Below are 25,834 nucleotides of genomic sequence, written 5' to 3'. Positions count from 1 at the left end.
TTTTGGTGGTGGTAAAACTAGTCAGTTTTGTTGGAACCCGTGTGGCTAGCCCCCCTTTCCCCAAGTCATGGTTCAAGACGTTCAAAACATGGTGCGGCTCCAATTGGACAGGCGCCTCAGAAAAGAAGTTCTGAGAGTCCCTGAGTCCCCCCCAAGCCTAAATAAAGCAGCTTCTTTAGGATCATGTGCAACTCCCTGCTAGCCGCAGATCCCTTCTCCACGTTTCTGCTGCTCCTTCAGAGTTGGTATGAATCAATGTACGTACATTGCCTACTACACTAGGTACACTACTACGTACGATGTAGTAGGTAGACTAGCTTAGGTAGGTAACTCGTAGGGTAGGGGGAGGGGTGCCCTGCAGGGCCCGGGGGTCTGTTCCCCCTTTCCCAGACAAGCAGTCGAAACTGGGGCCTGTGACATTCTGTCACACTGCCGCCACAAGCGGCAGTTTCATATTGCCCAATCGGGACTAAGACGGATGGGCCGATGAACAACAAGAGAAGAGAGCAGCATCGACTACGACGAACTGACGCATGCTATACCATACCATACCATACTATACCACCACGACGTGCAAAGGCAGCACTAGACTATTCTTGCTACTCCCATCACTGCTACTGCTACTGCTACTTCTGCTTCTACTGCCATCGTTGCCGCTGCTACTGTTACTGCCACTGCACGACGTTGCCCACCGCCAGCCTCATCCGCCAGAGGGGGGGGCCCTCTCTCTCGCCCAACCTGTTTCTGAAACCGACCCGCAGCCTCTGCACGTCTGTTGAACTGGGTCGTGCCAAAGTTTCTTTTTCCCTTCGTTACCTCTCTTAGCCTAGCCTGGCTAGCTTACCGGCCCGTGCCAAGCGGCCAGCTCCTGACTTGGGACGAAAAAACGCCACCCTCTCGGCTGGGAACGCCATCGTGTCGTGTCGTGTTGTGACATGACAGCCGACACAAGACAGCTCTCGGTACCTAGGATCGTCTGGCAGGCAGGAAGACGTGGTATCCATCTGGGGCAGGAGACAGCAAGCCCCACTTCCACTTTCGAGGCAGGGGGAAACTAGAGAGGACATCTACCTACCTACCTACCTACCTACCTACCTAACTAACTACTTACCTATTCAGTACCTGTACCGAGTAACTGACCATCCGAATTCTCTCTCTTATATCATATGTGAACCTGGGATCATCCGCGGGGTTGAAGCGAGGCCCTTCCTTTCTCCCCTTCCCCCCCTCCCCCCCTCACTACCGAGATTCGGGACCGTTTTTCTCTCTTCCTTCCTTCTTTCTTATTTACCTTGTTATTAACGTCATCGCTATCCTTCGTTGTGTGTCTCGCTTTTGCTATACCCTGGACTGGTTCCAGTCAGAGGCTCGACCAAGAGGAAATCCCGTCCAATTCCCTTCTCCCTCACTCTCTCACTCACCCACCCGGATTTCTCAAACATCGACCGTTCATGCGATATCTGCCGCCTCCGCAGAGCAGAGTGACGCGACGCGAGCACAGGCAACCTTTCTCCGCCGTCGCCACACAAACCATCCGACCTCTCGCCCCCCCTAGAGAAGCTCTTGCCACCACCTTCGGCCTAACCTAACTCCCTATTTCTCCGCTCTTCTGACCTCCTTGCCTTTAATCTATTTGCACCAACCGCCCTCTTGTTCCTAGATCTTATCTAGAGGATCGGCGAACACCCTGCCCTACCTAACCTTGTTTTTCGTTTCTTCTGCCCCCTTGCAGGATTCGAAAAGAAACAAAACACTACGCCGACTCTCACAAACACATACACGTACGCACACGCGCGCTGCCGGTCTGACACGACGATGAATGTTCGTTGACCCAAGGCCATCTCTCCCCTCCCCTTCTCCCCTCCCCCCCCCCCCCCCCCCTTTCCCCCCCTTCTCCCGGCCCGACTTGTCTTGTCGCTTGATACGACGATCCCCTCCTGCCTGCGTGCCCGCACGTCTCTGATCCATGGCATCTGAGGCGAGGGCCAGGGCAAACGTGCCCCGCCGAGTAGTGAGGCAGACCGTGACCGGCATGGACTCGTACCACCGATTCGTCGTTGAATCCACTACTCCGTCGCCGACGTCGACACCCACGCCGACGCCGCCGTCGTCACGAACAACAAAAGTCGACGCCACGGCGCGCCCGTACCACAGTCACTCCCGTTCCTTTAGCACACCTCGCCCGTGGGCGGTTGGCCCGCCTTCTTCGGCTAGTCACAGCGGTACCGAATCGCCAGGTCAGCCAAAGCTGCCAGAGATCACCGTGACTAGTCCCGGAAGGTCACGATCGGTCGCCCCGCGATATTCTCTCACCCCCCGACAGTCGACATTCATACCACCGCCAGCACAGAGGCCAGCTATTCCAGCCGTAGGGTTGCCTCCGCCGGTACGACAGCTGCCGCCGCTGCCGGCCCAAAGAGCCAACCACCGCCCTCAACCATCCCAGTCATCAACACTACCACCGACAACAGCCTCCACTGACGACTACCGAAAACGAGATGGACTCATCGACGTTGCCCTACCGTATCGGCCGTTTTACCTGCAACGAAGGGTTCTCGTCTCGTTTGCCCTCCTCTTTGCCGGACTCTTGGTCGCCGTCGAGGCCGTACTGGACTTGTCCAACAAAAGAGGAGGACTCGGCTCGCCTGACCACGGCTTCAGGTACGTGTGGCAGTACGGCTCCGCCTTCATCTTTACCTGCATCGCCGCTCTCTGGGCGAGGCCCGAACACCAAGCCCGGTCAAGCGCGCCGTGGCTCCGCATGGCCAAGGGCCCCGCGAGCGTGGACCAGACCCTGATGCTCGACTACGTCTTCGTGTTCGAGCCATTGGCCATCATGAAGGCGGTCAAGAACCGAGACTGGCTCGTTGCAGCGACTGCCACCGTTGGCTTGACGCTGAAGCTCATCATTGTCATCGCCGTCGCCCTGGTCAGCCCGACGTTTCAGATTGTCACGGCTCGGGGAGCCAGCTTGGACCTGCACAGCAAGTTTGTCAACGACCCTGCCGGCTTGCAGAACCCCGGGTCGTTGCCCTTCTTCACGATGGCTGCGTTGCAGACGAAAGGTCTGAACTTTCCCGACGGCACCTCGAAGCAGTTTGCCTTCCAGCTTTTCTCGGGAGATTTGCCCACCACCGCCGAGCTGCAGACCAACGTGGACGGCTTCGGATCCGACATCGAGTGCGAGCCTGCCCAACTCAACCTGACCGGAATACAGTTCGTCCAGGCGACGGACGTCCAGCTGAACGTCACCGTGTCGACTCCGACCTGCCTCGTGAACCAGGCAATACCGAACATGGCCCTCGTTGGCGCGACGCTACCCACATTTTTCATGGCCTTCCAACCAGGCTTTTGCGGAACTTCGCCCTCGCCCTCGCCCAACGATGGACGGGTCGTTGTCATGACCGGCGCAATCGCTATCGACCAGACCTCCGTCCCCAGCCAGGGCGGCGTCTCCAACGTTCCCATTTCCGGCACCGTCACGAAGTCGGCGGCTCTCATCTGCCGACCCTCGTACTTCCTAACCAGGGTCCACGTTACCAAGAACAACACTCAGCTTATTAGCATCGAACGGAACCGCTCGGCCAATAACAAGACGCTCGACAAGGTTCACCCGTGGGATATTGTACAAGGGCACTTCGGCTCCTACCCGACCGATTCGCAGATTCTCGGTGCCATCCCCAACGTTAACAGCCGGTACTCCGGCATCGCGAACGTCTCATCCAACCCCGTCATGAACGCGGCCGTTGCGATGGAGGTCAAAGATCACGGCGTGCCTCGGATCGAAACGTTCCTGAATACCGACAACCTGACGGCGATATCCACGGCGTACTGGAGGCAATACACTGCGCTTGTCGCGCGCAACGCGTTGATGGCGGAGACTCGGGAAAAGTCTACCGGCACGGCTGTCATCATCGGCGAGCGCCTCAATGTCCGACCGATCCCTGCTCACTTGCTGTCTGGGCTTCTCGGCTTCGTTCTCATCCTTGTTCTAGCTTCGGTTGCCTTCGCGCCGGCAAAGGGCTTTCTCCCTCGTGACCCGAACTCCATCATCAACATGGCCACTCTGCTTGCCCATAGCCGCCAGCTTCTTCAGTGTCTGCGCGGCACGGGCGCTGCCAATATATCTAGCATTCGGGAAAGGCTTCTGGGAACGGACTACTACGTCGGAGTCGAACCGTACGAAAAGGCCGAGAAGTCTGCTCAGGGGTACTTCAAGATCTTTGGCGGCGCACCTCCGTCGCAGAATTCACCGCCCGAGTTTGTGCGGAACGCCGACTGGAGGCACCCGCTGCCGCTGCATCCCTGGGCGCGGCTGGCTGCAGTGGTCGTAATGTTTGGCATGCTCATCTCTCTCGAGGTGGTCCTGCGCGTATCCGATGTCAACAGCGGCATCGCCACCGTCAAGGCCAATACCGACAGACACTTTCTGTGGACTACCGGGACCGGAGTCATCTTTGGCTTGGTAGTACTCTACCTCGCCACAGCAGACTGCGCAACGCGCTGTCTCGCCCCTTACGCCAAGCTCAAAGAAGGCGGTTCCTTTGAGACAACGGTCGACCTCGACTTTATGGACAAGTCCAAGTTCAGGATTCTCTACGACGCCTTCAGGACGAAAAACATCGCCGTCGTCTTCACCACGACGGCGCTGCTTGTATCATCACTTCTCGCGACCTTTTCTGGCGCGTTGTACAGTACGACGCCTATACCCTCCACGCGTCCGGTCACCCTTCAAATCACCGACAGTTTCACAAACGCCTCCTCGCCGTGCCCGACCTGCATCACCGACACGCTCCTAGCCTCCCTGGTACTCGACGGTAACCTAACGTTTCCCTCCTTCACGTTTGAGGACCTGAACTTCAACAGCCTTCGGCTCACGGAGCAGCTCAACATGCAGGACGGCGCCGCGGGCATCATCGTAACGCTGCCTGCTATCCGTTCGCGGCTCGACTGCAGGCTTTACCCACAGTCCGAGATCAACACCAACTTCACTCTCACGAACATGACGAACCAATCCGTGGGGGAGGAGATGCAGGTTCGAATCACCGGCGAGCCATGCTTAGATCCTTCAATCAGGTCCAACGCGTTCTCGCCGTCTAGCGGGTCGTCTTCCTCCGTCTTTGGTGTCGCCACTCCGCGATCCGCCGCGTCGACTCAGTGCTCCGACTTCACATACGTCTGGGGCCAGCTCAACGAAAATGCTCCGGCACAAGTGGGTTATATCTCGGCGATGGGCTGCAACGAGACGCTCGAGAGCGTCATGGCCGAGGTCCGTCTCACGGGCCAATCGTTGCACGTGGACCCAATGTACCCGCCGGTCGTGCAAGAGAGCACGGCCAGACCGGTAAACTTGGACCTCTTGCCACTCCAGTACGGCCTGCTCGCCAACCTCCCCACGAGCAACCAACTCGATCCATTCTTTAGCTCCCTCGTCGCGTCCCGCTTCGCTGTCCCCGCAAGCGACCTCGGTGACCCGGGCCTCGGCAAGAGTGGCCTCGTAGCCGATGCCATCGTCCGGCAGCACGGCGTCCTCCGCGCGCAGAACCTCAACGTCAACTCCCGGCGCCGCCTCCCGAATATTGCTGCCCAGGCGACCATCCCCGCCATGCTCGAGTCCACCTCCGTCACCTCCTTACGGAGACTCGTGCAGGACAAGGCCTCGACGCGCATCATCCAGTCGGTATTGGTTCTGCTCATCGTCCTGACCCTAATAGCCTGGCTCCTCACGCCCGGCACCGATACGATCCTGCCGCGGAACCCGTGTAGCATCGCCTCTGTAGCGGCGCTGCTCGTCGACGGCAACGTCTTTGGTTTCCTTGGGCGGGGCGCCGAGTGGCAGGTGACGGAAGAGATGAAGAGGAGCTTCCTGGACGGCAGCCACTCCATGGGGTTCAAGATTGGATACGAGCGGGTGAGGAAGCGGAGGGGCATCGAAGACCTCAACGGGGTTAAGGACGACGTGAACGTAGCGTACGGGATTAACGTCAAGCGTGGCGGCGGGTGGGGAGGCGGAGAGGATGTTGGCCTCGGAATTTTGGCGCGCGTGAACCGGGCGCAGAGGCAATTCGTCAGGGGATGGGGTAAGATGTAAAGGGGGGAAAAAGGTGTTTGGCGCGTCTCGACGGGGCCTGGTGGCGCCTCGATTTAGGAGTTCAGCGAGCAGAGGAAAAGGAAGGGGCAGGGGCTTTCGTTTCCCTTTTTTTCTTCTTTGTTTTCGCCTCTTTTGTTTTGTCTTTTTCTCTTATCTTATGAGCCTCACGTCTGTATAGTATAGCCTGGAGTTTGCGGACGGGTCTGAGGGCGGGATGATACCACACAAGCTTTATGAGAGGGGGTAAACAGGACCCGGAATCTCTAGTCGGGGGGGGGGGGGGGGGTTCTTCTTTTCTATTTTGTACACATACATACGTAGCCTAGTCAGTTCAATGTCGAAGCACTTGGATGAGGACCATGGATGGAGATGTTTTGTGAGGAGGATTGACCACGGGGTGTCTCATTTGGAAAAGCCACTAGTCCCAAGTCTATCGCTATCAACACGATCGCCCAACGATGCGGGAGACGACGACGGGCAGAGAGAGAGACGGAGAACGTATCGACTGAGACTTTGATGGTCTTGGAAAGTCTGGTTCTTGGGATGTCCAAGCGTAGGAATCGACAGCCATCTGGGATAATATCAGAGGAGGGAAGAAACGGACGAGAGAGAAAAGAGAAAAGAATGGAAATTGGGGGCCCATATGTCGATATGCGGGTCAGTTTCTTGATATGTGTGCTCTGTATTGCCGTTTGTTCGAAAGGTATGGATGGGGTTATCCAATCCTGGATAAGGTAGGCAGAACGGGAAAAACAAAAGCATTTCAGCCGGAGAAACAAAATTTCAATTCTGTCTCCCAGTCCCATCTTCACTTTACGTCTTCATCATGCTCGTGACCCCATGGTTTCTGTGCCGTCCTTTTTTATATGCATGCTCTGTGTGTGTGTCCTCCCCATCTCCCTTCCGCGTGTTGTCGCCGCAAACGCAAGACGAGTTAAGTGGACTCTGAGTGCTAAACCGGAAGAAAGAAAAACGCCGTGATCTGATAATGGCAGCAAAATGCTGACCTGTGGTGTAACCGAATCAGCAACGGCTCTACTTTTTGAAATGAGGCGACCCTGCTAAGAGGGTAAGGGGAGTGGGAAGGGAGGAGGGGGGGAAGGTCTTTAACCCGTACCGAGAATATGGTTTGCGCTCATCAATGCCTGCATGAGTTCGGCAGAAAAAGAAAAGAAAAAAAGAAAAATGAAAGTAAGAAAAAAGAAAGTAAGAAACGGTCTACGCAATGCTGCAGGCGCATCCCGTACGTCCTTCCACGGAGACGACGGGGAAGGGCACGCAGACCCTGCCGTCCGCCTCGCAGTTGACGGCGGCCTGGTCGGGCGCGCCGCACTCGGTGTCGGTGCAGGGCCCGTCGAAGAAGGCCGCGGCGCCGGCGGCGAGGAGGGTGACGACGGCGAGGGTGGCGCGCATTGTGGTTGGTTCAGAGGGGGTAGTTTGAGATGCCGAAGACGGGGGGGGGGAGGTTGGACGAGAGAGAGAAGAGTGGACGTTGGTGTGTGCGTGTGTGGATAAGCGGGATGGGGAGGAAAGGGTTTAGAGGATGGGATGACGGCGGCTGTCAAGAGAGTCGGGATGATCACGTCCTTCTTGTACTGTTTATTATACACGGCGGCTATGGGAAAGCGCCTGAGAGCTGCGGCGGGGATATATTTAATTTTTTTTCCTTTTTTTCAACAAATGCCAAGGACTGAATCAATGGTTACGCGGAGATTGACGGATTTTGGCACCGCCTGTCCTCCCATATATCATATATCCCGGAGTCTTGGCTTTGCTCGAGGTGTGTACGAAGAGAGAGTGCTGTTTGCGTGATTGCAGAGTTATTTCCCGGCATGAACCCTCATGGGAGGAAATGCCTTGCGAGAATGCCACTCTACAGACGAGCGGCCACAGTGTGCGCTTGGGGAAGAGAAAAAGGACTCTTCTTTGTTCATCCCTAATGTACGGCATATCCGGTGGGAGAAGAGCGACTACTGACTGGCTGGGACGAGCGCGTGGTGCATATTGAGAGGTTTCGGTAGCGGGGTCTCGTCCAGCTTGTTGCAGAACCGTCGACGGTTGTCTTGGCGCATATGAAGGTCGGGTTTCGGGCTATTTAAAAAGCACATCGAGTATATGAGCTTGACCTGTGCTCTTGGCGATGAGGTGTTTCAACCCGCTCTTGGCGGCAGGCGGCCGTTTAACAAGGGGCGAGCGCCGACGGATGCGGAGAAACGGTCCGGCCTGACAGGGTTGCCTGGTTTGGATTGACTCCATGAGGTTAACTACGGCGCCGTCGGAAAGCCGTTCAAAAGGAGGGAAGGGGGAAGGGGGGGGTTCTACTATTTGTGATAGGCTTAGGCCGTTAGGTTTCCTTTAGGATGCTGTCTATGAACTCTATGTTGAATAACCAACCTTTGGCGCTAAGAACATTGATGATGTCTTCATCAGAGTTTGTAGTTATATGTATTATAACAATAGACAGTCCTATCTAGGTACTAGCTATGCTGTACTCTCTACGGTTGCTCTCTTCTTTAAACCAGTTGATGCTGTCTTTAAATCTCGGTATTAGGCCCCCTCTTGGTAGGCCTGTTCATGTAGACTCCTCTGCTTCTGTAGTTATATTCCTCAACACAGTCATTTACTGACGCAGGGCTATGCATTCTGGAAGGAACTATTACGCCACGAATTCGACCTAGTAGGGATGAGGGAAACAGGCGCAGGAACAAAACGCTGAGAAATGAGTTGAAGATTTAGGGCTTTGTGAATTTGAGCCAGTGTCCATTGCCGCACAGCTCTTCCCTGAGGAAGACGCGCGAGGAAAGACGTGCAATCAGCTCGAGGATATCGTCCTTGATGTTGTACTCGCGCCATTCTGTGCGGTCCAGTCCGTTTAAATTGAATGAGCCTCCTGGTATATGGCTTTGTTTTCTATTATTCCAGTCACGCCGTTATTGTTCAACGTGGCTTGCTCGTAAACCCACACAACCTCGTTCACCTGTACCATCATCACCAGTTACCGCCGACTTCCTAGCGCTTAAACATCATTTACTCCAGGCCATGGTTAAAGCAAAGCAGATTTAGTAGCTACTATATGGTATCAGATATTCTATACTGTACTGAGATACTATAATATCAAGATATAGCACAGGTCAGGAGTAATGCGTATTAGGTTGTTACGTACTGTAACATCACACATATATAGGGTGAACTGCACTAGACTGCCTATGAAGATCAAGAGGGACTACATTCATCAGTGACATGAATGAAACGCCCTGATGAACAGCCAATAAACATCACCGAACCTTGTACAGCCGACGAATTTGGTCTGTACTCGATAGGGATCCATAGGACCTTTTCACTACCTTTCATAAACCAGGTCTTCTCAGGACTAAGGCCAAGACTGCAGGCAGCTGGATATAAGACCGTTTCCTCAGGCAACGGTGGCCGGCCTGCTAATGAGTTTCTCAGTAGGTCTACTGCTGGACTCGAGAACCCCGGGTGTCAGGTCGTATCGATTGTCGCGGGCATCATGCTTGTCGGCGCTTCTGTTCCCATGACGGAAGGAGTTCTTCGAGCGTTGGAGGATCCTTGAGATTCCCATGGCTTACACACGGCTGTCTAGCGTACAGGTGCTCAAGGGATGCTTTTGTTATTTCCAGTAGGATTAATGATTTGTCAAGATGAGGGGTTGACGAGACTGTGATCACGCAGGCAAACAACTGTTGGTCCAATCGCACAGCGAGAACTAGCCAGCGCGCTTACGCGACAAAACCAGGGTTACGGCTCGAGGACGCCTGCAAGCTCATGAGACTTGAAGGAGCGACACATGAAGGAATAGCTTTCAGATTCTGGTCGCGTACCTGCTGCGCTACATAAGCGCATGCGTTGACTGATGACAGAAACCGCCACCCAGTCTGACATTTCGCTACGCTACGGCAACTGGTGGAGCCGTCGTCGGCAGTCGGAGAATGACCGCGTCCTATGAACTCTTGCCTAGTATCCTCGATTTTGGACAGGTGCGCGCCTCTTGTCAATTACTTTGCTCGTCATTCATATTGAGTCGTCTATCTTTTGGTCCGGCTGTCTACAGCTCTCTATAACTCGGGCATGGTATCATTTGATCACGGAAACACAGTCTATAGCTTGCGAACGACCTTGTTGGTGGCCTGCTTCTCCTCTTCCTCGTCCCAGATGTTGATGTTCCAGCGGGGCTTGTAGAGCATGGGGATGTTGTAGCGGCGGGGGTTCTTGCCGAGCTCGTTGATGGCGGCGACGTCGTCGTCCGAGAGCTTGACCTCCTGGAAGTTGGAGTGGATGCGGCTCGGGGTGACGGACTTGGGGATAACGGAGTGACCGCCGACTTGGGACCAGGCGAGGATGACCTGGGCGGGGGTGGCGTTCAGACGGCCTGCAATCTGCTTGATAGTGTCGTTCTCGATGAGGAGGGGGGCACCCAAGTTGTTGTTGCCGAAGGCCTGCATTTGCCGGTTAGTCTTTTTTCATCTTCATTCTCATCCGTTGGGCGGGCAGAGGGTAGGGGCACACATACAGAGTAGGCGGTGATGTGGATGTTCTTCTCCTTGGCGTACTTGAGAAGTGTGTCGTTCTGCTGGAGGAGAGGGTGACGCTCGATCTGGTTGACAGCGGGGACAACACCGGTGGCGTCGATGATGGTCTCGAGGTCCTCGACGGTGAAGTTGGAGACACCAATGTTCTTGACCTTGGACTTTGGGAGGTTGATCAAGGCTAGCGGCGGCATGGTCAGCAAGCAGGTTCGTGAGGGGGGAAGGGGGCGAGGCAGCTTAGCTTACCCTTCCATGTGTCAACGAGGGAGACGCCCTGGTCGAGGGCGACCTCGCCCTCAGTGGCGAGGGGGAAGAGCTTGTCGCCCTCCTTCTTGAAGGCGACGGGCCAGTGGATGAGGTAGAGGTCGAGGTAGTCGAGGCCGAGCTCGTTGAGGGTCTCGTCGAGGGCGGCCTCGACGTTCTCGGGGCGGTGGTTGTTGTTCCACAACTTGGAGGTGATCCAGATGTCCTCGCGCTTGAGTCCGGGGATCTCGGCGAGGGCCTTCTTAAGGCCCTGGGCGACCTCGGGCTGGTTCTGGTAGATCTTGGCCAGGTCGAGGTGGCGGTAGCCAGCCTTGAGGGCCTCGTAGATGCCGACGGAGACTTCGCCGGGAGCGGACTGCCAGGTGCCGTAGCCCAGAGTACTGTAGATTCATTCCGTTAGCATCTGCTCAATTTTGGGAGAGAGACTGCGCCCGAGACAACCATCGTCCCTATCGTCATCCTTAAGGCAGGAACGACGGGGACATCGGGGCGGGGTGAAAGCATTGGCAAAGAGAGTGTATTGACGTACGGGATCTCGGCACCGGTGTTGAGCTTGGCCTTGTTTCCGAAAGACATGTTTGGGGTGGTGTTTTAAGGTTTGCTGGTGGAAGAAGAGGAACTCAGTGCAGGACAAAGTAGAGCAGAAAATGAAGACCAGAAGCTGGGAGGGAATTGAGGGGGGTTTATCACGATGTTGGACTGGCGGGAAAGCGGGTTAGAGAAGCTTCTAGGTGGCCACTTCCAGCAAGAGTGAGGGGGAGGGGCCGCAATTGCATCATTGCTTGTCAGGATGAGCTGCACGAACCCTGATGTCCACCGGCGGACCCGCTTAATGGTGTTTTGACCCACGGTCATGACTGTGCCACCGTCACCACTCTTTGGCGGAGAGGAGAGACTAAGTCTACTACCTAGCATAGTACACTATGTACATCTATCGTATGTATGGATCGCAGCCTTGGGGTCCCCGCGCGAGGACGAAACCCCCGAGATTGGCCGCTTTGCGGAGGGGGGCTCTCCCCTCCCTCCCTCCGGTGGTAGGCGCGCTTAGACCGAGGCGGTCCGTCTTAGCCCGGCACCGAGAGCCGGCACTGTTGTGGGGTCTGAAGCATCTGCAGGGAGGAGGAGGGTTCGGAAGCCTCTCGTGGTCAAAAGATAAATTCCATCCTAACGAGTGGGGTATTATCGACCGTCTTCATGTGGGGAAATTTCTGTGAGGCCACAGTCTCCTGGCGAAGGGAGCTGTTATATGACGGAATTCACGTTTATTAGGGACTGTGATGTAAACCCCGCACCCATCCAAAACCCTATCTCTGTCGGTACATCTTAATACCGTCCCCCAACGGTGCCCTCTAACCTTATTCAAGAGCGGCCAAATTGAATGACTGTTCACGGTGTTATGCCCCCGAGCTACATAGCATATCCATGTGAGAATTGGATTTCTCTACGAAAAACTGCACCATCAACGGCTGCCATTAACAGCCTGTCTCTCTTGAGCCCCTCTCACATCACCACTCATCTCATCACTCACATCGTCATTCATCTCACCACTCATCTCATTACTCATCTCACCACTCATCTCAGGCAGTATGAGGAAACATGCTTTGGCCCGACGCCACATGCAGTCTGACCACCTGCATCCTTCTCTCCCGGTTCCAATTCCCCGGAAATAGGTAGACCCCTCCATAAAGACGGCCAAGTCTTGGTACCAGGTGAGATGCACGCCGTTCCTGCGTCTTGGCCTGCAACTGTTTAGCCAACAGCCCAATCATTCATTCCCCTCTATCGAAAGGCCTCAGTTCCCATCCCTCGAACCGTCCCGACTCTGCGATCATCAGGGGCTACTAGCGCTCACAGGATCCGGCCCGCCGCTGTGGCCCACTGCGGGGAAACTAAACTAGTGTGGAATGTCTCAAGGGACCGCGCCGCTAGCGACGGTTCATCCAGAGCACTGGGTTGTTCGTGCCTTTATTGAGTTTCGCCACCTAGAAACGCTCTCCTTTTGAAACAAACTCAAGACCAAAAGAGAGGAAGAGAGAGAGAGAGAGAGAGAAGAGGGGGTTTCCCGGCGACGTGGGTGAGACTTGAACATAACTCTGCCACCGAACACATGGCTATCAGCCACGTCCCGAGATGCCATGACAGCATAAAAAACATATCATCGTCCACAAATGCAGACAGACGTGGAAGCTCATTATGGACACAGCTCCCCGTTCTCAGGTACGCACTCGCGAAACGCAAGTACCCACCGCCATCGACGTCTTTCTATTAAAAGCTTTCCTCTGGACATGGGGGTTGACTGTGCAGGAACCGCAGAGGGGACAGTGTCCGACTGCACGTCGCCATCATCAACCTGGGCACCAGGGATCGACAGAGAGTAAGGGGGAGGAACATGGGTTTTTTTTCTCTCCTGATTTTTTAGACTTTGAGCTCCATGTCTCAAAACGCCGCTCGATGCTACAGCGCCACCAGGGCACCCCTCGTCGCCTTGGCAGAGCGAGCCTGTTGATCGTTTTCTGTTGACTGTGATTATCTGTCCCCTTTTTCGAATCACGCATAAACACAATCGCAAACACGCTTCTTCTTTTCCGTTCATTTCTTTTCATGACGAACGACGCTGGCCGCGAGCATTGGACGAACGATTACCCTGCATCGGAGTCTCGTCGTCTCATACCCACCTACGATCCTTCCGTCCTTCTTGGCTTCCCTTCCAATTGAGGCATTACGAGAGAGAGGGAGAAAGAGAGAGCGAGCCGCTTGATAGTTTGGCTTACGGCTCGAGGGGCTTAGCCGCCCATCTCCCTCGAGTCGTTCATCGTGAGGCCATCACCGCGACACTCCCAATCCCGCTGCAGCGCAGCACCCACGTCACATCACATCACATCACACCACACCGTCCCCAGCCATGACCTCATTCCTGCACCGCTGGTCGCGGGTGCGCTCCCTCGTCCTCAGCCTCGTCACTGTGGTCTGCCTCATCTACATCCTCGACACCGCCTGGCTCCATCCGCACACCGAATCTGCCTTACTCGAAAAGTACATGAACCTTGACAACGTCCCGCCGCCCCCCGTGACGCCCAAGCCCGCCTTTGACTGGTCCTCCGTCCCCGTCAAGTACCCGCCCCCGACGCCGCTGACGCCCGTCCCCGTCGGCCGCCCCGGTAACTCCCTGCCCCGGGTTCAGCACCGCTTCCCGACCGAGTCCTTCTCCGCCTCCCGGGTCCGCGAGGCCCGCCGCCGCGAGGTCCGCCAGCTCTTCCGCAAGAACTGGGCGAGCTACAGGGAATTCGCCTGGATGAAGGACGCCCTCAACCCCATCTCCGCCACCCCCAAGGACCAGTTCTCCGGCTGGGCCGCCACCCTCGTCGACTCGCTCGACGTCCTCTGGATCATGGGCCTCAAGGCCGAGTTCGACGAGGCCGTCGCCGCCGTCGCCACCATCGACTTCAGCCAGTCGTCCTCGAACCGCGTCAACACCTTCGAGACCAACATCCGCTACCTCGGCGGCCTCATGGCCGCCTACGACCTCAGCAGGCGGCCCGTCCTGCTCGCCAAGGCCGTCGAGCTCGGCAACCTGCTCTACGGCGCCTTCGACACCGAGCACCGCATGCCCGTCGACTTTATCGACTTCGCCGCCGCAAAGGCCGGCAAGGGCCTCATCGTCGAGGGCTCCGTCGTCTCCGCCTCCCCCGGCACCCTCTCCCTCGAGATGACGCGCCTGTCCCAGCTCACCGGCGACCCCAAGTACTACGACGCCGTGGCCAAGGTCATGGACCTCTTCCACGACGGCCAGCAGAAGACCAAGCTGCCCGGCATCTGGCCCATGTACGTCTCCATGAGCAACCGCGACGTCACCTCGGGCTCGACTTTCACCATCGGCGGCAGCGCCGACTCGCTCTACGAGTACCTCCCCAAGATGATTGCCCTTCTCGGCACCCGCGAGCCAAAGTACCAAGCCATGACGGAGAACTTCCTCAAGGCCGCCAACGAGTCGCTCTTCTTCCGCCCCATGCTTCCCGGCGAGGAGAACATCCTCATCTCCGGCAACGTCAACATCGACGCCAACGGACACCCCGTCCTCGACCCCGAGAGCGAGCACCTGACCTGCTACATCGGCGGCCTCTACGCCCTCGCCGGCCGCCTCCTCGGCAGGGAGGAGTGGGTCACGGTCGGCGGCCGCCTGGCGCTGGGCTGCTTCTACGCCTACCAGGCCATGCCGACCGGCATGATGCCGGAGCGCTATAACATGATCCCCTGCGACCGGAGGGACGAATGCAAATGGGACGAGGCCAAATGGGACGCCGGCAAGAAACTGCGCCCCGAGTACAAGGCGCACCTGCCCAAGGGCTTCACGACGGCGAAGGACCCGCGTTACATCCTCCGCCCGGAGGCCATCGAGAGTATCTTCATACTGTACCGCATAACGGGCGACCGCGGCTTCCAGGATGCGGCGTGGGAGATGTGGAAGGCCGTCAGCAACGGGACGCTCGTCGACCGGGGCAACGCCGCCGTCTTGGACGTCACCCAGAAGAAGGACTCCTTGCCCAAGGAGGACTACATGGAGGTAAGCGGTTCTGTGTCCGGAGTCAGGGGAGATTGAGGTAGATCGCTAACGCTGCATGATGAACGTCAGAGTTTCTGGCTGGCGGAGACACTGAAGTACTTCTACCTTGTGTTCTCGCCGCCTGACCTGATTAGTCTCGACGACTACGTCCTCAACACGGAGGCACATCCTTTCCGGAGGCACCGCTGAAAAACTTGGCTTATGGCGCGTTGGGTGTTCAAGGCGTTGCTGCAAAGAGGGCGGCGGTTGACTCCGCGAGGCCGCGCTCGCGGGTCAGTCTTTTTTTTGGGGGGTACTTTTTAATCCATCCATGGACAAGTTACCCATGGTGTTTTGCGTTGATACGTCAATATGAGACGGCGCTGTCCCGTTATCGGGAGGGTTTAGGAAAAGAACAGATAAATATATCCAGTCAGTAGGGGGGGCAGGGGGGCCGGTTTCATTGCGCTCGCCGGGGTAGAGATACTCTACACAGACCGCTGGGTATTGGCCCTGATATTCGTTCGTCTTGCTGCGTGTGGTACTGATCCATGACATTGGGTAGTCAATGATCGCCGGGATCATGAGCGGGCGTCCTAGGTAACACCCCCTTGGGTCGCCAGTGCAGTTATTGTCTCCAACGCCTTTGCGCGGCCTGCGTTGTGGGAAAGCCTCCGACAAACGAGCCAGTCTTTCACGATGCCGCGGGGCATGCATCACTTGGGCACTTGAAGCGGACCAAAGCAGTTAGTGGTAGGGTTTCTATCTTCCATGTTGGGGGCACCCCCTCCCCTGACTCCGTGTGGATTTCACCAAGTCTAGAGACAGATACGAATAGAAATAGGATACTAGAAAGAGACTCCGGTCGAGCAGCGCCTCGTTCAATGACCAGGCCGGGACTGCAGGCATCGCCGGGCAACATGTGTGAGTCGATGACGCCTAAAAGGTTCTGGACCCAACTGCTGGCCTACGAGGCGTTGCTGCTGCAGCTGCAGACATCTCTTCTTGGGACTTTGGTCAAACAGAGATCTGGAAAAGCTTGATTCCAGGCGGGATATTGTGCGCATATAATCCAACTAGTGATCTAGCCGGAACCCGACTCGTCTGAGGGCTCTCTCACCAGGGAATTTGCGAAACGAAGCAATCGGATGTCCAATCTGTTGCTGGACGTCACAGCTGTCCACAGGTCAACCAATGGTGTATAGATCTCACCATCTTTAGACGCCTTACCAAAGCAAGGCTTTATATTCTCCCTGGCTCTGTTCCTCTACTTCACGACCGCTCGCACGATGCTAAACCCCATGCTCCGGCTGGGGGCCTTGTTGAGAGAGGCTTGTATGCTACTCTCATGAGTTCCCCAGTCCTGGAATCTCAACCGCATAAGTCTCGGCAACTAAAGTTCGGGCAGGACAACGCTCAGTCTCCAAAGGCTCACCATAGTATCCAGCTCCGAAACGGCCTGCAGCCCTTGATAAGAACCTTCCTTTCGCGTGGGTGCGCAAAGCACTTCCTTCAGAGTCCTAATATTGAAATATTTTCGGCCAAAAGCCTAATTAACTTAACGCCAAAGGGAACCTCCCCCGAGCCGTCAGCTTTTGGCCTCGATTAGATTCCTTGATCAGCTTGAACATCTTGTCTATTCATTAACAAGCATATCTAGCAACATATATTGAAGAACGAATTGATTGGCTCAAATGCATGAAGCCCTGCAAGGCGTTCCGCGATTGGCAGGAACGTATGATTGGCAGATGGTGTGCGGCTGATGACATCTCTCATCGCCTCTCCGCTTTAAGCCATCAGGCTGGCGAGCCTAGCACTTCGTCTTTGTATTTCCATAGCGAAATCACGTTCCGAGAGACGATAGTGGCGCTCTTTAGGTGCATGACCTCCATCCCCGGCTCACGATGGCAGAGTCATTGGCGGCGCTCGGCGTCGCCGCCAACATCGTTCAGTTCCTCGAGCTCGGGCTCAAAGCGGCCGTATCCATCGTCGAGATCTACCGTAGCGTCAACGACGACGGCTGGACGGCGCGTAACGCCGACCTGGACTCGATGGCGAAGGACCTCCGAGATCTCTGTGACCGCCTCAAGAAGGACGCGGACGTCAAGCTAGACCCTGCCATGGAGCGCCTGCTTCAGAGGTGCATCGACACGGCGGACGAGCTCAGTCTGGAACTTCGGCGGCTGGTCGGAGAAATTGCCACAAGATACCAGAAATGGGCAAAGTTCAAAATTTCACTTGCGGCTTACTTCAAAAGAGGCAAGATTGACGAGGTTCGGGCACGACTGGTGGAGATTAGAACACGCGTCTTTGAGCACCTCCAGATCCTCCTACAGTATGTTCGTCCGGCTTCTAGACACATCGTCTATTGTGGTTTCCGAATACGCCGATACTGACTGGTTCTATTAGCGATAATCGTATATCGCTGTCCAAATCTATGCGTTGCCTAGAAGAAACATCCGAGGCCTGGAACCGAACCACGGAGAAGAGACTGAACGCGCTGGCCCATGATCTCAGTAATCTTTGTCAGTCTCAGTCGGTAGCAGCAGCATCAACTGAGGGTCTCAGGATATTCAGTGAGACATGGGCACGTGTTGCTGAGGATGCCCAGAACCAGGCTACCGTTGTTGCAATTCTGACGAGCCTTAAGTTCACGCAGATAAAGGAACGGCAAAGTGAAATCCCGAAAGCCCATCGCCGTACCTTTGAATGGGTCTTCAGTGACGACACTCCCGTTCGCTTGTCGGCTTGGCTCCGCGGGTCGAGCGGTCTGTTTTGGATCACGGGGAAACCCGGGTCTGGGAAGTCCACCCTAATGAAGTTCATCCTCAGTCACGAACATACCATGTTTCTTGCGAAGGATTGGGCCAGCCCAGAGCCACTCATAGTGGCTAGTCACTTCTTCTGGAGCGCTGGCACGACCATCCAAAAATCCCAAGAAGGTCTGCTGAGAACGCTATTATTTCAGATCCTGGTGAATTGTCCCGAGCTTATCCCTTCTGTCTGTCCAACGAGGTACTCCAGCCCATTCAAGCGCCTAGAATCTTGGAGTATTGAAGAGCTTTCCGAAGCCTTCGGCAGACTCAAGGATATCCGACCGTTACCGAGCCGGATCCTGCTGCTGATCGATGGACTCGACGAGTACAACGGCAACCTTGGCGATCTGGTCCAGTTCCTAAGGTCCGCGTCCGATTCTCCGTATATAAAGACGTGTTGCGCAAGCAGGCCGTGGCCTGTATTCACCAACGGGTTCGAGAATGTCTCCGGTCGGATTTACATGCACGAGCTCACCGCAAACGACATGAGGCGATACACCCGGGACACACTCAACCAGCACAGCCATTTCAAGATGCTCAAACGAAGCCAAAAGTTGGAGGCTTCCAACCTCGTCAAAGAAATTGCGGAAAGGTCTGAAGGCGTCTTTTTCTGGGTCTCGCTCGTGGTCAGGTCGCTTCTGCGCGGCCTGGACAACGGAGACGACGTCGCTATACTGCAGCAGCGACTCTCAGAGTTTCCCTCGGACCTCGACAAGTTCTTCCAACGTATGCTGGACACCATAGACTCGGTGTACAAGGACAGAGCGGCCATGGTGTTCTCGATGCTGCTGCTGGCGAACTCGTCGTTGCCTCTGGTGGTGTTTGTGGAGCTGGATCGGTTGGTTGCCGCGATGAACGAGTACGGGAACCGCCACGAAGCCATGGGGAGTTTGTCCGGTGGTTCACTTTTGCGGACGAAGCATTCCCGTCACGATTCCCGGGCCCATGTCCTCTCGGAATTTCTTTTGAAAGACGCGGGCAGCCTTCCTGACAATCTAAAACGCTACCAGCAGCATGACCTCTCCGTGACCAAGATCAAGAGGAGAAAAGACCAGATCCTAGCACAGTGCCGCGATCTGGTCCAGGCTTGGGAGGTCGCGGGGCCCTACGGGCTTCAGCACAACCTGAGGCTAGGCTTCCTTCACCGCACAGTTGTGGAGTTTCTCTTGCGAGCTGCGGAGAACCAGTGGCGATCCACGCTCCCATTCGAACGCTACCTGCTTGCAAGATCATTCCTCGGTTTCATTGAAGATGGCAGCGTTACGCGGCAATGGACTCGCGAGTTCGTATTGAGGTTCTTGTACACATTACAGGGAGCGGATCTTCAGGAGACCGTAGAGAGCCGGCATTTGACCGTAGAGTTGCTCTATAGGCTACTCTGGTACATCCACTCCAACATTCTTCCCGGCATGGACGTTACCTTCTTGGATCAGATAGGGGCAGTGGAGCTTCTCTTGAGGCAAGCAGTTGCTCGTACGTTGATTGACCGAAGGCCAGAGGCTCTGCAGTCCTTCGAGGTGTGGACCGACCTCTCGAAATGTCATCCGACCAGCTTGAGATTGTTGCCCTGGTACTTGTGTGACTCGGGATACGTCGAGGTCGGGGAGTGGGCGCAGGTCTCCTGGCCGCGCGTCGTGGACCTAGAGGTTCTCGAATACCTGCTTAATCACCAGCTCATACACTATATACATCGCCACCACCCCTTCGCGTTTTCGACATTACTCGTGACTCTCTCCAACGAGAAGTTGACGAGGCCGCGGAACGACCTCCAGGTGTGCAAGATGCTAATCGAGCACGGCTTGGCCGGGCCGGCGGAAGCTAACAAGCCCGCCAGGTCGCGCGGCATGAGCCCCGCACAAGTCATGTATGAATCGGCCAGCGACTCGGCTCTGACGCAGAGCTCCACCATCGAGTGGTTGCGCCTCAACCGGGTCTTCTCGGAAAGCGGGCTGCGGGAGCTCGAAGAGGCGTTCCCGCTGGAAAGCGCGCCAACGCCTATGACATTGCTGTACCAGAAGGAAAGGGAGGAGCGTAGTAAGGTGGGTTTCTTGCGCCGCCTACTGTCGTAGGATAACGAAACGTCAGACTGGCAGTGTATCGACTGTTGGGTTTTTTTTTGACTGTTAACATGCTCCCGCGGCAACCCAGCACTTGATTTTGATCTGGATCCTGGTCTTGATGCTTTGGGAAATGGGCGGTGCCTGGTCGGTGAAGCGACTGGCGAGCGACGAGGCGGGCAGGGTTTGATGCTCCATCAAGCTGGACGAGACAGGACGGCGCGAATGGTTACGTGTACCTCGACGGGCGTGAAGGCGCCCAGACTGAGGTGCCGAGTCGCAGCCATGGTTTTGTCATGTAAGCGCGCTGGCCAGTTCTCGCTGTGAGATTGGGCCGACAGTTGTCTATCTGCATGTCAGAGTTGGGCCGGCATCAGAGTGAAGAAGTCAACCATAGGATCACTTAGCTGTGTAAGGTATTATAAATAACATAGTAGGTTGATAGGTGGATAGGCAGATAGGCAGATATGCAGATAGGCAGATAGGCAGATAGGCAGGTTTGGTGGATTGCTAGTATCTGAACAGCAATAAGGGTACCAATCAATCAACTAGGATTACTCCGAGAGGCTCATATTTATAAGGTATTTGCACCGAAACATCATGATAACCGATTTGCTTCGCCCTGGGTTATGTGAGGCAGACCTCATGTGACCCTTGTTGCTGTTCAAATACTAACGATTAGCTTGTAAACAGACATCAGCTCGTTTCAGCTAAGATGTTCACATAATATGCCGAAAGAGAGCATAGTGTTAATGCTCATCATTGAACATTTGGTCATGATTCTACAACAAAAAGGAAGAAAGACGGGAAACAGTGGTTTGCGATTCAACAGTAGCACGCCGACGGGGAAAAAACAGCTTCAGATGCCCTTTCGGAAGCCTCACATCACCCGGCCTCCAGAACTAATGAAAGTCAGACATATCATGATCACCGTCCGTGTCGATGATACCCGGATTGCTCATCAGGCTGTCCCCCAGATCTGGTCTTGTCAAAAAACCTCGGTTCGGTCCTTGACCCGGCCGCCAGCCCATTCGCTGTGCTGGTATGTCCCGGCCGCGGGACATAGCAGACGTACCTTGTGGAACAGCCTGGTCCCTGGGCATCGCCAACAGCACCGAGCTTTCGTTATGTGTACCCTGATGCTGCTGGTTCGGGCTCCCGTCAACAAAGGCCGTAGTCGTCTCGGGGGAGCCCCCCACGCGTCGGTTCAGTAACCCGATCCCGTGTGTACTCGTCCCTCCGAGACGCTGCGGCGGCGACGACCCCAGAACGCCAGGCGGCGAGTAGGTCCCCGGGTCAGGTATACGGTATCGGCCGTTTTGATCCGATTCGGGTGAGTTAGGAATCAAGGGCGCCGGATCGCGCGGCACGTCCTGGAACCCCTCGCGCCTCCTGAACGCCAGCGGGGAGACCGGCGTCGGCGTCGGCGTGGCTGACCGCGCTGCGAGCGCATCCCTCATGTCCCTCTCGGCCAGCAAGTCCTCGGTGAACGACGCCGACAAAGCTCCCGGATGCGGGAAGATGCCCATGGTTTGGGGGCCCCTAGGCGTCAAGTTTGGGAACGCATTGACGATCGGCGGCGGCGGCTGCGGGCGAGGGCATGAGAAGAGGTCAGGTTTCTCCGGCTTGGCTAGAGGGAAGGCGAAGGACGGAAAGGCGGCAAAGGGATTCGCCAACCGGGGCTGCAGGTCGGGATCGGCCACTGACGGGCTTATCTTGGAAGCTTTTGTGTCCCTCGAGGGCCTGCGCGGCTTCGGCCCCGTGGGTTTTGACAGCGGCCGCGGATGCTCGAGCTCTGCGGGGGCCAACTGTGCCGTGTATATCCTCCTGCGCTTGAGAACGTGCTTTCTCGACGGCAGGTCGTCCTTCGCGTTTTTCCTCTTTCTGATGATCCTAGTGAGCGGGTCGTTGTCCTCGTCGGAGTCCTCGTCAACCGAACGCGGGGCATGCGAGGCCTTCATCTGGGCGACGATCGCCTCGAGGTGCTCTCTCTGGTCCCTGACCAGATCGATCCTGATGTTTTCCGCCGCTTTAAGCTTGTCCCGGACGAAGAGAAGGAAAGGCTGGATCTCGGCCAAGCACGCTACCGGCATCAGGTCGATCTCCTTTTGCGCGAACTTGACAATACGCATCGAGGCGGGCCGTTTCGCCTTCCTGATGTTCGGGATCATCGGCTGCAGACGCTGAAAATTGTTTGGGTTGATCTCTCTGACGTCCCTGGCCCAGGGGATGAGCTCCCTGATCTTCTCTATGAGCACCATGAAGCTCTGGGCAAAACGGGGTTTCACGTCGAAGGAGGCTTTCAGGCGTGAGATGCCCTTGTAGCAGACAAGTGCGTTGTTGCATTGTTTTGCCAGAACAACGAGACGGTTGGCGAGTTGGTCGACGACTCGCCGCTGCTTTGACCTCTCGCGCTCCTCGGGAGATAGCTGGTATATGTCCAGGTATAGCTCATGGACGCAGTCGATCTCGAACGACAATCGGTCATACATCTTCCGGAAGAGGTCGTCGAACCTCTGCCGCGCGTACGTGCCCACTTCTCCGATGCGATCCCAAAAAGTGTTGTCGTCCTGTAGCCTCTCCGAACCACGCGGAAGCGTAAACGGTATCCTAGCGCACGAGCTTCTGAGCTTCTGGACGAGAGCCCGATACCTCTGCAGAGTGACTGCTTTCCAGGAGTCACAACGCTCGGCAATGTCCTCTTTCTTCCGATTGGGAGACGTGTACCACAAGAGATTGCTAAGGATCTCAGCCTCCATGATGGATATGTCGAGCTGCTTCACGGTCAGTTCAATCTCCTCTAGCCTGGAAAAGAGGTTCTCGTGGTCCTTCTGCCACCGGAAGTGCACAGAGTGGTAGCGGAAATACTCCCCCAGGAGCCGTTCCAGGAACTCCCAAACGATGGCGCCGGCCCTCTGCAGCTTTTCCTTGTCCGGCCAGAGGGCCACCATCATCTTGCCGAGGTCCGTGGTGTTGTTCTGCAGGCTGGCCAGGGGCAGCTCATCCATCACGAACCGGACCCGCGTCGGGTGAGTTGTGCCGAGCCGCAGAGCGGCGCTGCCGAACTTTTGCACCTCGGAGCGCCAGAAACCCTCGGAGAAGAAGCGCGCAATATCGACAACCTTGACGGGCAGCCGGTACGTGTCGGCTGGCATCGGCGGCGTGCGCAGGACCATGTCCGCGGGGTTCTCGCGGATCTCGCTCCACGTCTGCATGCGGTCGTTGTCGTACTTGAACCCCGTCGGCCATCGCATCATCAGAGACCCTGAAGGTAGGAAGTGGAGGTGCTTCATTGGCATGTTTGACTGGCAGATGGCTTGCCAGTTGGAACCACCAAAGATCTGGCGTCGAGGGAGTTGGTCTCAGTTTTAAGCTCGCCAATCATGCGAGGTCTTTCATCATTGGCGGGAGAGTGAGTGACTTACATGGTTTTCAGTACTATGGCCAAGTTCACTTTTCTGCTCATTTTCAAAGTATGGCTCGATGGGATTCCGGTTCTTCAAAGTCTTGCTCCCAAAGAGACTCACACCAATATCGCTAAGGGCTTGCTTCAAATCCGGTCGTGCTTGCAATTCTGGTATAAGCTCAGCAGTTGGCCCTGGTGTGTGTAGCCAATGCATATGTGCGTAGTTGACGGCGTGCTGGTTGGTGAGCTTTAGTCCTTTGTGCACCACTCGAGAGCAATTCCCAGTCACTTTGAATAACGCTTAATAGAGTAGTACAAAACCGGGAAGAACATACAGCGATTTCGTGAATGATAGTGGCTGCTAAGGAAAACTGGCTCATGATTTTCTCATCCTGGCTGTAGCCATCTACCATCAGCGGCCACATGGCGTCCACCGAGAGCTTGACGACGATCTTGTCGCCTTCGGCCGTCGTAGATCCCGCTAGTGTATCGCCATCGGAGCTGGAGCCGAAGGCGCTGCCGAGCTCGAACTGCATGCAGGAGTCCAGCGTCCTCCAGGTCGCACCGATTGCGTCAACTGCAGCGCGAACGTGGTCGTCGGCTACGGTTATGCTGGATGTGTCGTTTTGTAAGCGAAAGTTCCACGCCGAGTACGTCCTCCTCCTGTGAGGCGGCCTGGGGTCGCGGTTGGATGCCACGCGGACTCTGTTGAATACGTCCATCAGCCGTGCCCAGTAGGGATCGTGATGCTCGAGAAAAGTAAGGATGCGAGAAGCGGCTCGCAGCGCGGGTTGCATCCTTCGCCAGAGATCATCGTTCGTCTGTGTGTGCATCAGGTCAGCTGACAGATGCCCTGTTGAACCTCGTGCAAAAGCTTTTCTTTACTATTGGGTCCCATTCTCCCTTGAAGTTACCGGCTTGATAGACAAGCCTTGGGTTCTCGGGCTCGTCCCCGCGCCACGTTGCAGTGTTCCACTTGCTTCGTTGTAGAAGCCTGTGGTTAATGTTTCAGCATTGTTGAGACCCAGCATGAGGAAGGTGAACGTACCTATGTAAGCTGTTTTCCAAGTTGCAGCCAAAGGTGTTCTTCAACGACAATATTCCATCGTCCAAGAGCTTGCCATCTAATCAGCTCGCATGCTACAGTTGACGCCAACAAGAACCCTACCTCTTGGGTGGTCACACCCCCCAAAACCAGAGACTGCCAATCTTCGTCATCCTGCATATTCTGCATCGCCAGGAGCACAAACTTCTTCGTCTCGGACGGTTGCTTGGCACCGCCCGTCGTTGTTATTTGCGAGTACTTCTCGAGCAGCGCGTCGACGTCGTCCACACCGGCGTTTGACGCGTACTTCTCGGCCTGTCTCGCGATGTACTCGCCCTTGACGTCAATGCTGTCGACGCTGTCGACCCTGAACCGCCGAAACGTCGAACGCGTCGGTGAGAGCCGGGAGCGCCCGTCGGTGCGGTCGGGGTGGATGCCAAACCGGAGCGCGAACGCGGTTGGATTCTGGCTGCGATCCTGCGGCAGCTGCGCGGGCCGCAGCCTGTTCAGCAGGCCCTTTTTACGGACAAGGTGGCCTAGGTCCTCGTCGACCACGACGGTGTCGTGGCCGTCCCATAGCGGGTCGGTCCAGGCGGGGACGAACTCGATGAACTCCCAAGTTCCCTGGTTCGCGAGCTTCGCGGGTGGCGGCGGGACATGCAAAGATGCGTGCTGGCGTCCTGGCCTTTGGCTGGCGTTATGCTGGATCGAGTTGTCGTGTGACCGCGTTGCGTTCGCCAGTATTTCGTCTGTTACGCCATTGCTATTTTTCTCGTCGTCGTCGTCGTCATCATCGAGGCCATGCTCTGGGTATTCTCGACTGTTGTTCTGGTACCAGTGCTCGTCATATTGCAGTAGTGCCTGAACGGCCTGGTCAGAGGTCGTATCCATCGCGTATGCGTTACATGCAGATGTCGTTTCTGTTGAGTCAATAGAACCGTAGAGCTGTGGGGACGAGGATACGATAGTTTCCACAGACTACAGTGAACCACGAGGCGAGTACCATCACATCAGTCAAACTAGGGGTGCAGACTTTTTGGCGTTCGCTACTCCATCCATTGTCCAAGC

At 56.0% G+C, this 25,834-nt stretch overlaps 6 protein-coding genes across 6 annotated transcripts; 3 read left to right on the top strand and 3 right to left on the bottom strand.

The window, feature by feature from the left end:
• Positions 1-1,890: 1,890 nt before the first annotated feature.
• Positions 1,891-6,349, top strand: LY79DRAFT_550927 (uncharacterized protein). Its single transcript, XM_060557596.1, has one exon. The coding sequence runs from the start codon at positions 1,967-1,969 to the stop codon at positions 6,089-6,091; it is 4,125 nt and encodes a 1,374-aa protein (XP_060415056.1). The 5' UTR covers positions 1,891-1,966; the 3' UTR covers positions 6,092-6,349.
• A 960-nt stretch (positions 6,350-7,309) lies between these two features.
• LY79DRAFT_513681 (EC87 protein) lies at positions 7,310-7,504 on the bottom strand (the record flags this gene model as incomplete). Its single annotated transcript, XM_060554521.1, has 1 exon — positions 7,310-7,504. The coding sequence occupies one exon, from the start codon at positions 7,502-7,504 to the stop codon at positions 7,310-7,312; it is 195 nt and encodes a 64-aa protein (XP_060415055.1).
• Positions 7,505-10,209: 2,705 nt separating this feature from the next.
• LY79DRAFT_579013 (aldo/keto reductase) lies at positions 10,210-11,478 on the bottom strand (the record flags this gene model as incomplete). The annotated part of the gene is made up of 4 exons (XM_060559992.1): positions 10,210-10,548; positions 10,623-10,819; positions 10,885-11,282; positions 11,432-11,478. 4 exons carry the CDS (start codon positions 11,476-11,478, stop codon positions 10,210-10,212), a joined length of 981 nt encoding a protein of 326 aa, XP_060415054.1.
• Positions 11,479-13,804: 2,326 nt separating this feature from the next.
• LY79DRAFT_513580 (family 47 glycosyl hydrolase) lies at positions 13,805-15,652 on the top strand (the record flags this gene model as incomplete). Its single annotated transcript, XM_060554509.1, has 2 exons — positions 13,805-15,463; positions 15,533-15,652. 2 exons carry the CDS (start codon positions 13,805-13,807, stop codon positions 15,650-15,652), a joined length of 1,779 nt encoding a protein of 592 aa, XP_060415053.1.
• A 1,694-nt stretch (positions 15,653-17,346) lies between these two features.
• LY79DRAFT_513684 (uncharacterized protein) lies at positions 17,347-20,327 on the top strand (the record flags this gene model as incomplete). Its single annotated transcript, XM_060554523.1, has 2 exons — positions 17,347-17,777; positions 17,852-20,327. The coding sequence occupies 2 exons, from the start codon at positions 17,347-17,349 to the stop codon at positions 20,325-20,327; spliced, it is 2,907 nt and encodes a 968-aa protein (XP_060415052.1).
• A 647-nt stretch (positions 20,328-20,974) lies between these two features.
• LY79DRAFT_605336 (uncharacterized protein) lies at positions 20,975-25,657 on the bottom strand (the record flags this gene model as incomplete). Its single annotated transcript, XM_060561877.1, has 6 exons — positions 20,975-23,656; positions 23,741-23,956; positions 24,057-24,542; positions 24,607-24,715; positions 24,770-24,837; positions 24,890-25,657. The coding sequence occupies 6 exons, from the start codon at positions 25,655-25,657 to the stop codon at positions 21,218-21,220; spliced, it is 4,086 nt and encodes a 1,361-aa protein (XP_060415051.1). The 3' UTR covers positions 20,975-21,217.
• Between the last annotated feature and the right edge of the window lie 177 nt (positions 25,658-25,834).

Source organism: Colletotrichum navitas (genome assembly GCF_030913465.1).
Source record: "Colletotrichum navitas strain CBS 125086 chromosome Unknown LY79scaffold_23, whole genome shotgun sequence".
Classification (NCBI taxonomy): Eukaryota; Fungi; Ascomycota; class Sordariomycetes; order Glomerellales; family Glomerellaceae; genus Colletotrichum; species Colletotrichum navitas.
The sequence above is the reverse complement of the archived record's forward strand: the minus strand, read 5'-3'. Positions and strand labels throughout refer to the sequence as shown.

Bases quoted from the DNA above. Each gene is read 5' to 3' on its own strand.
- LY79DRAFT_550927 (XM_060557596.1), top strand. From the start codon at position 1,967: ATGGCATCTGAGGCGAGGGCCAGGGCAAACGTGCCCCGCCGAGTAGTG.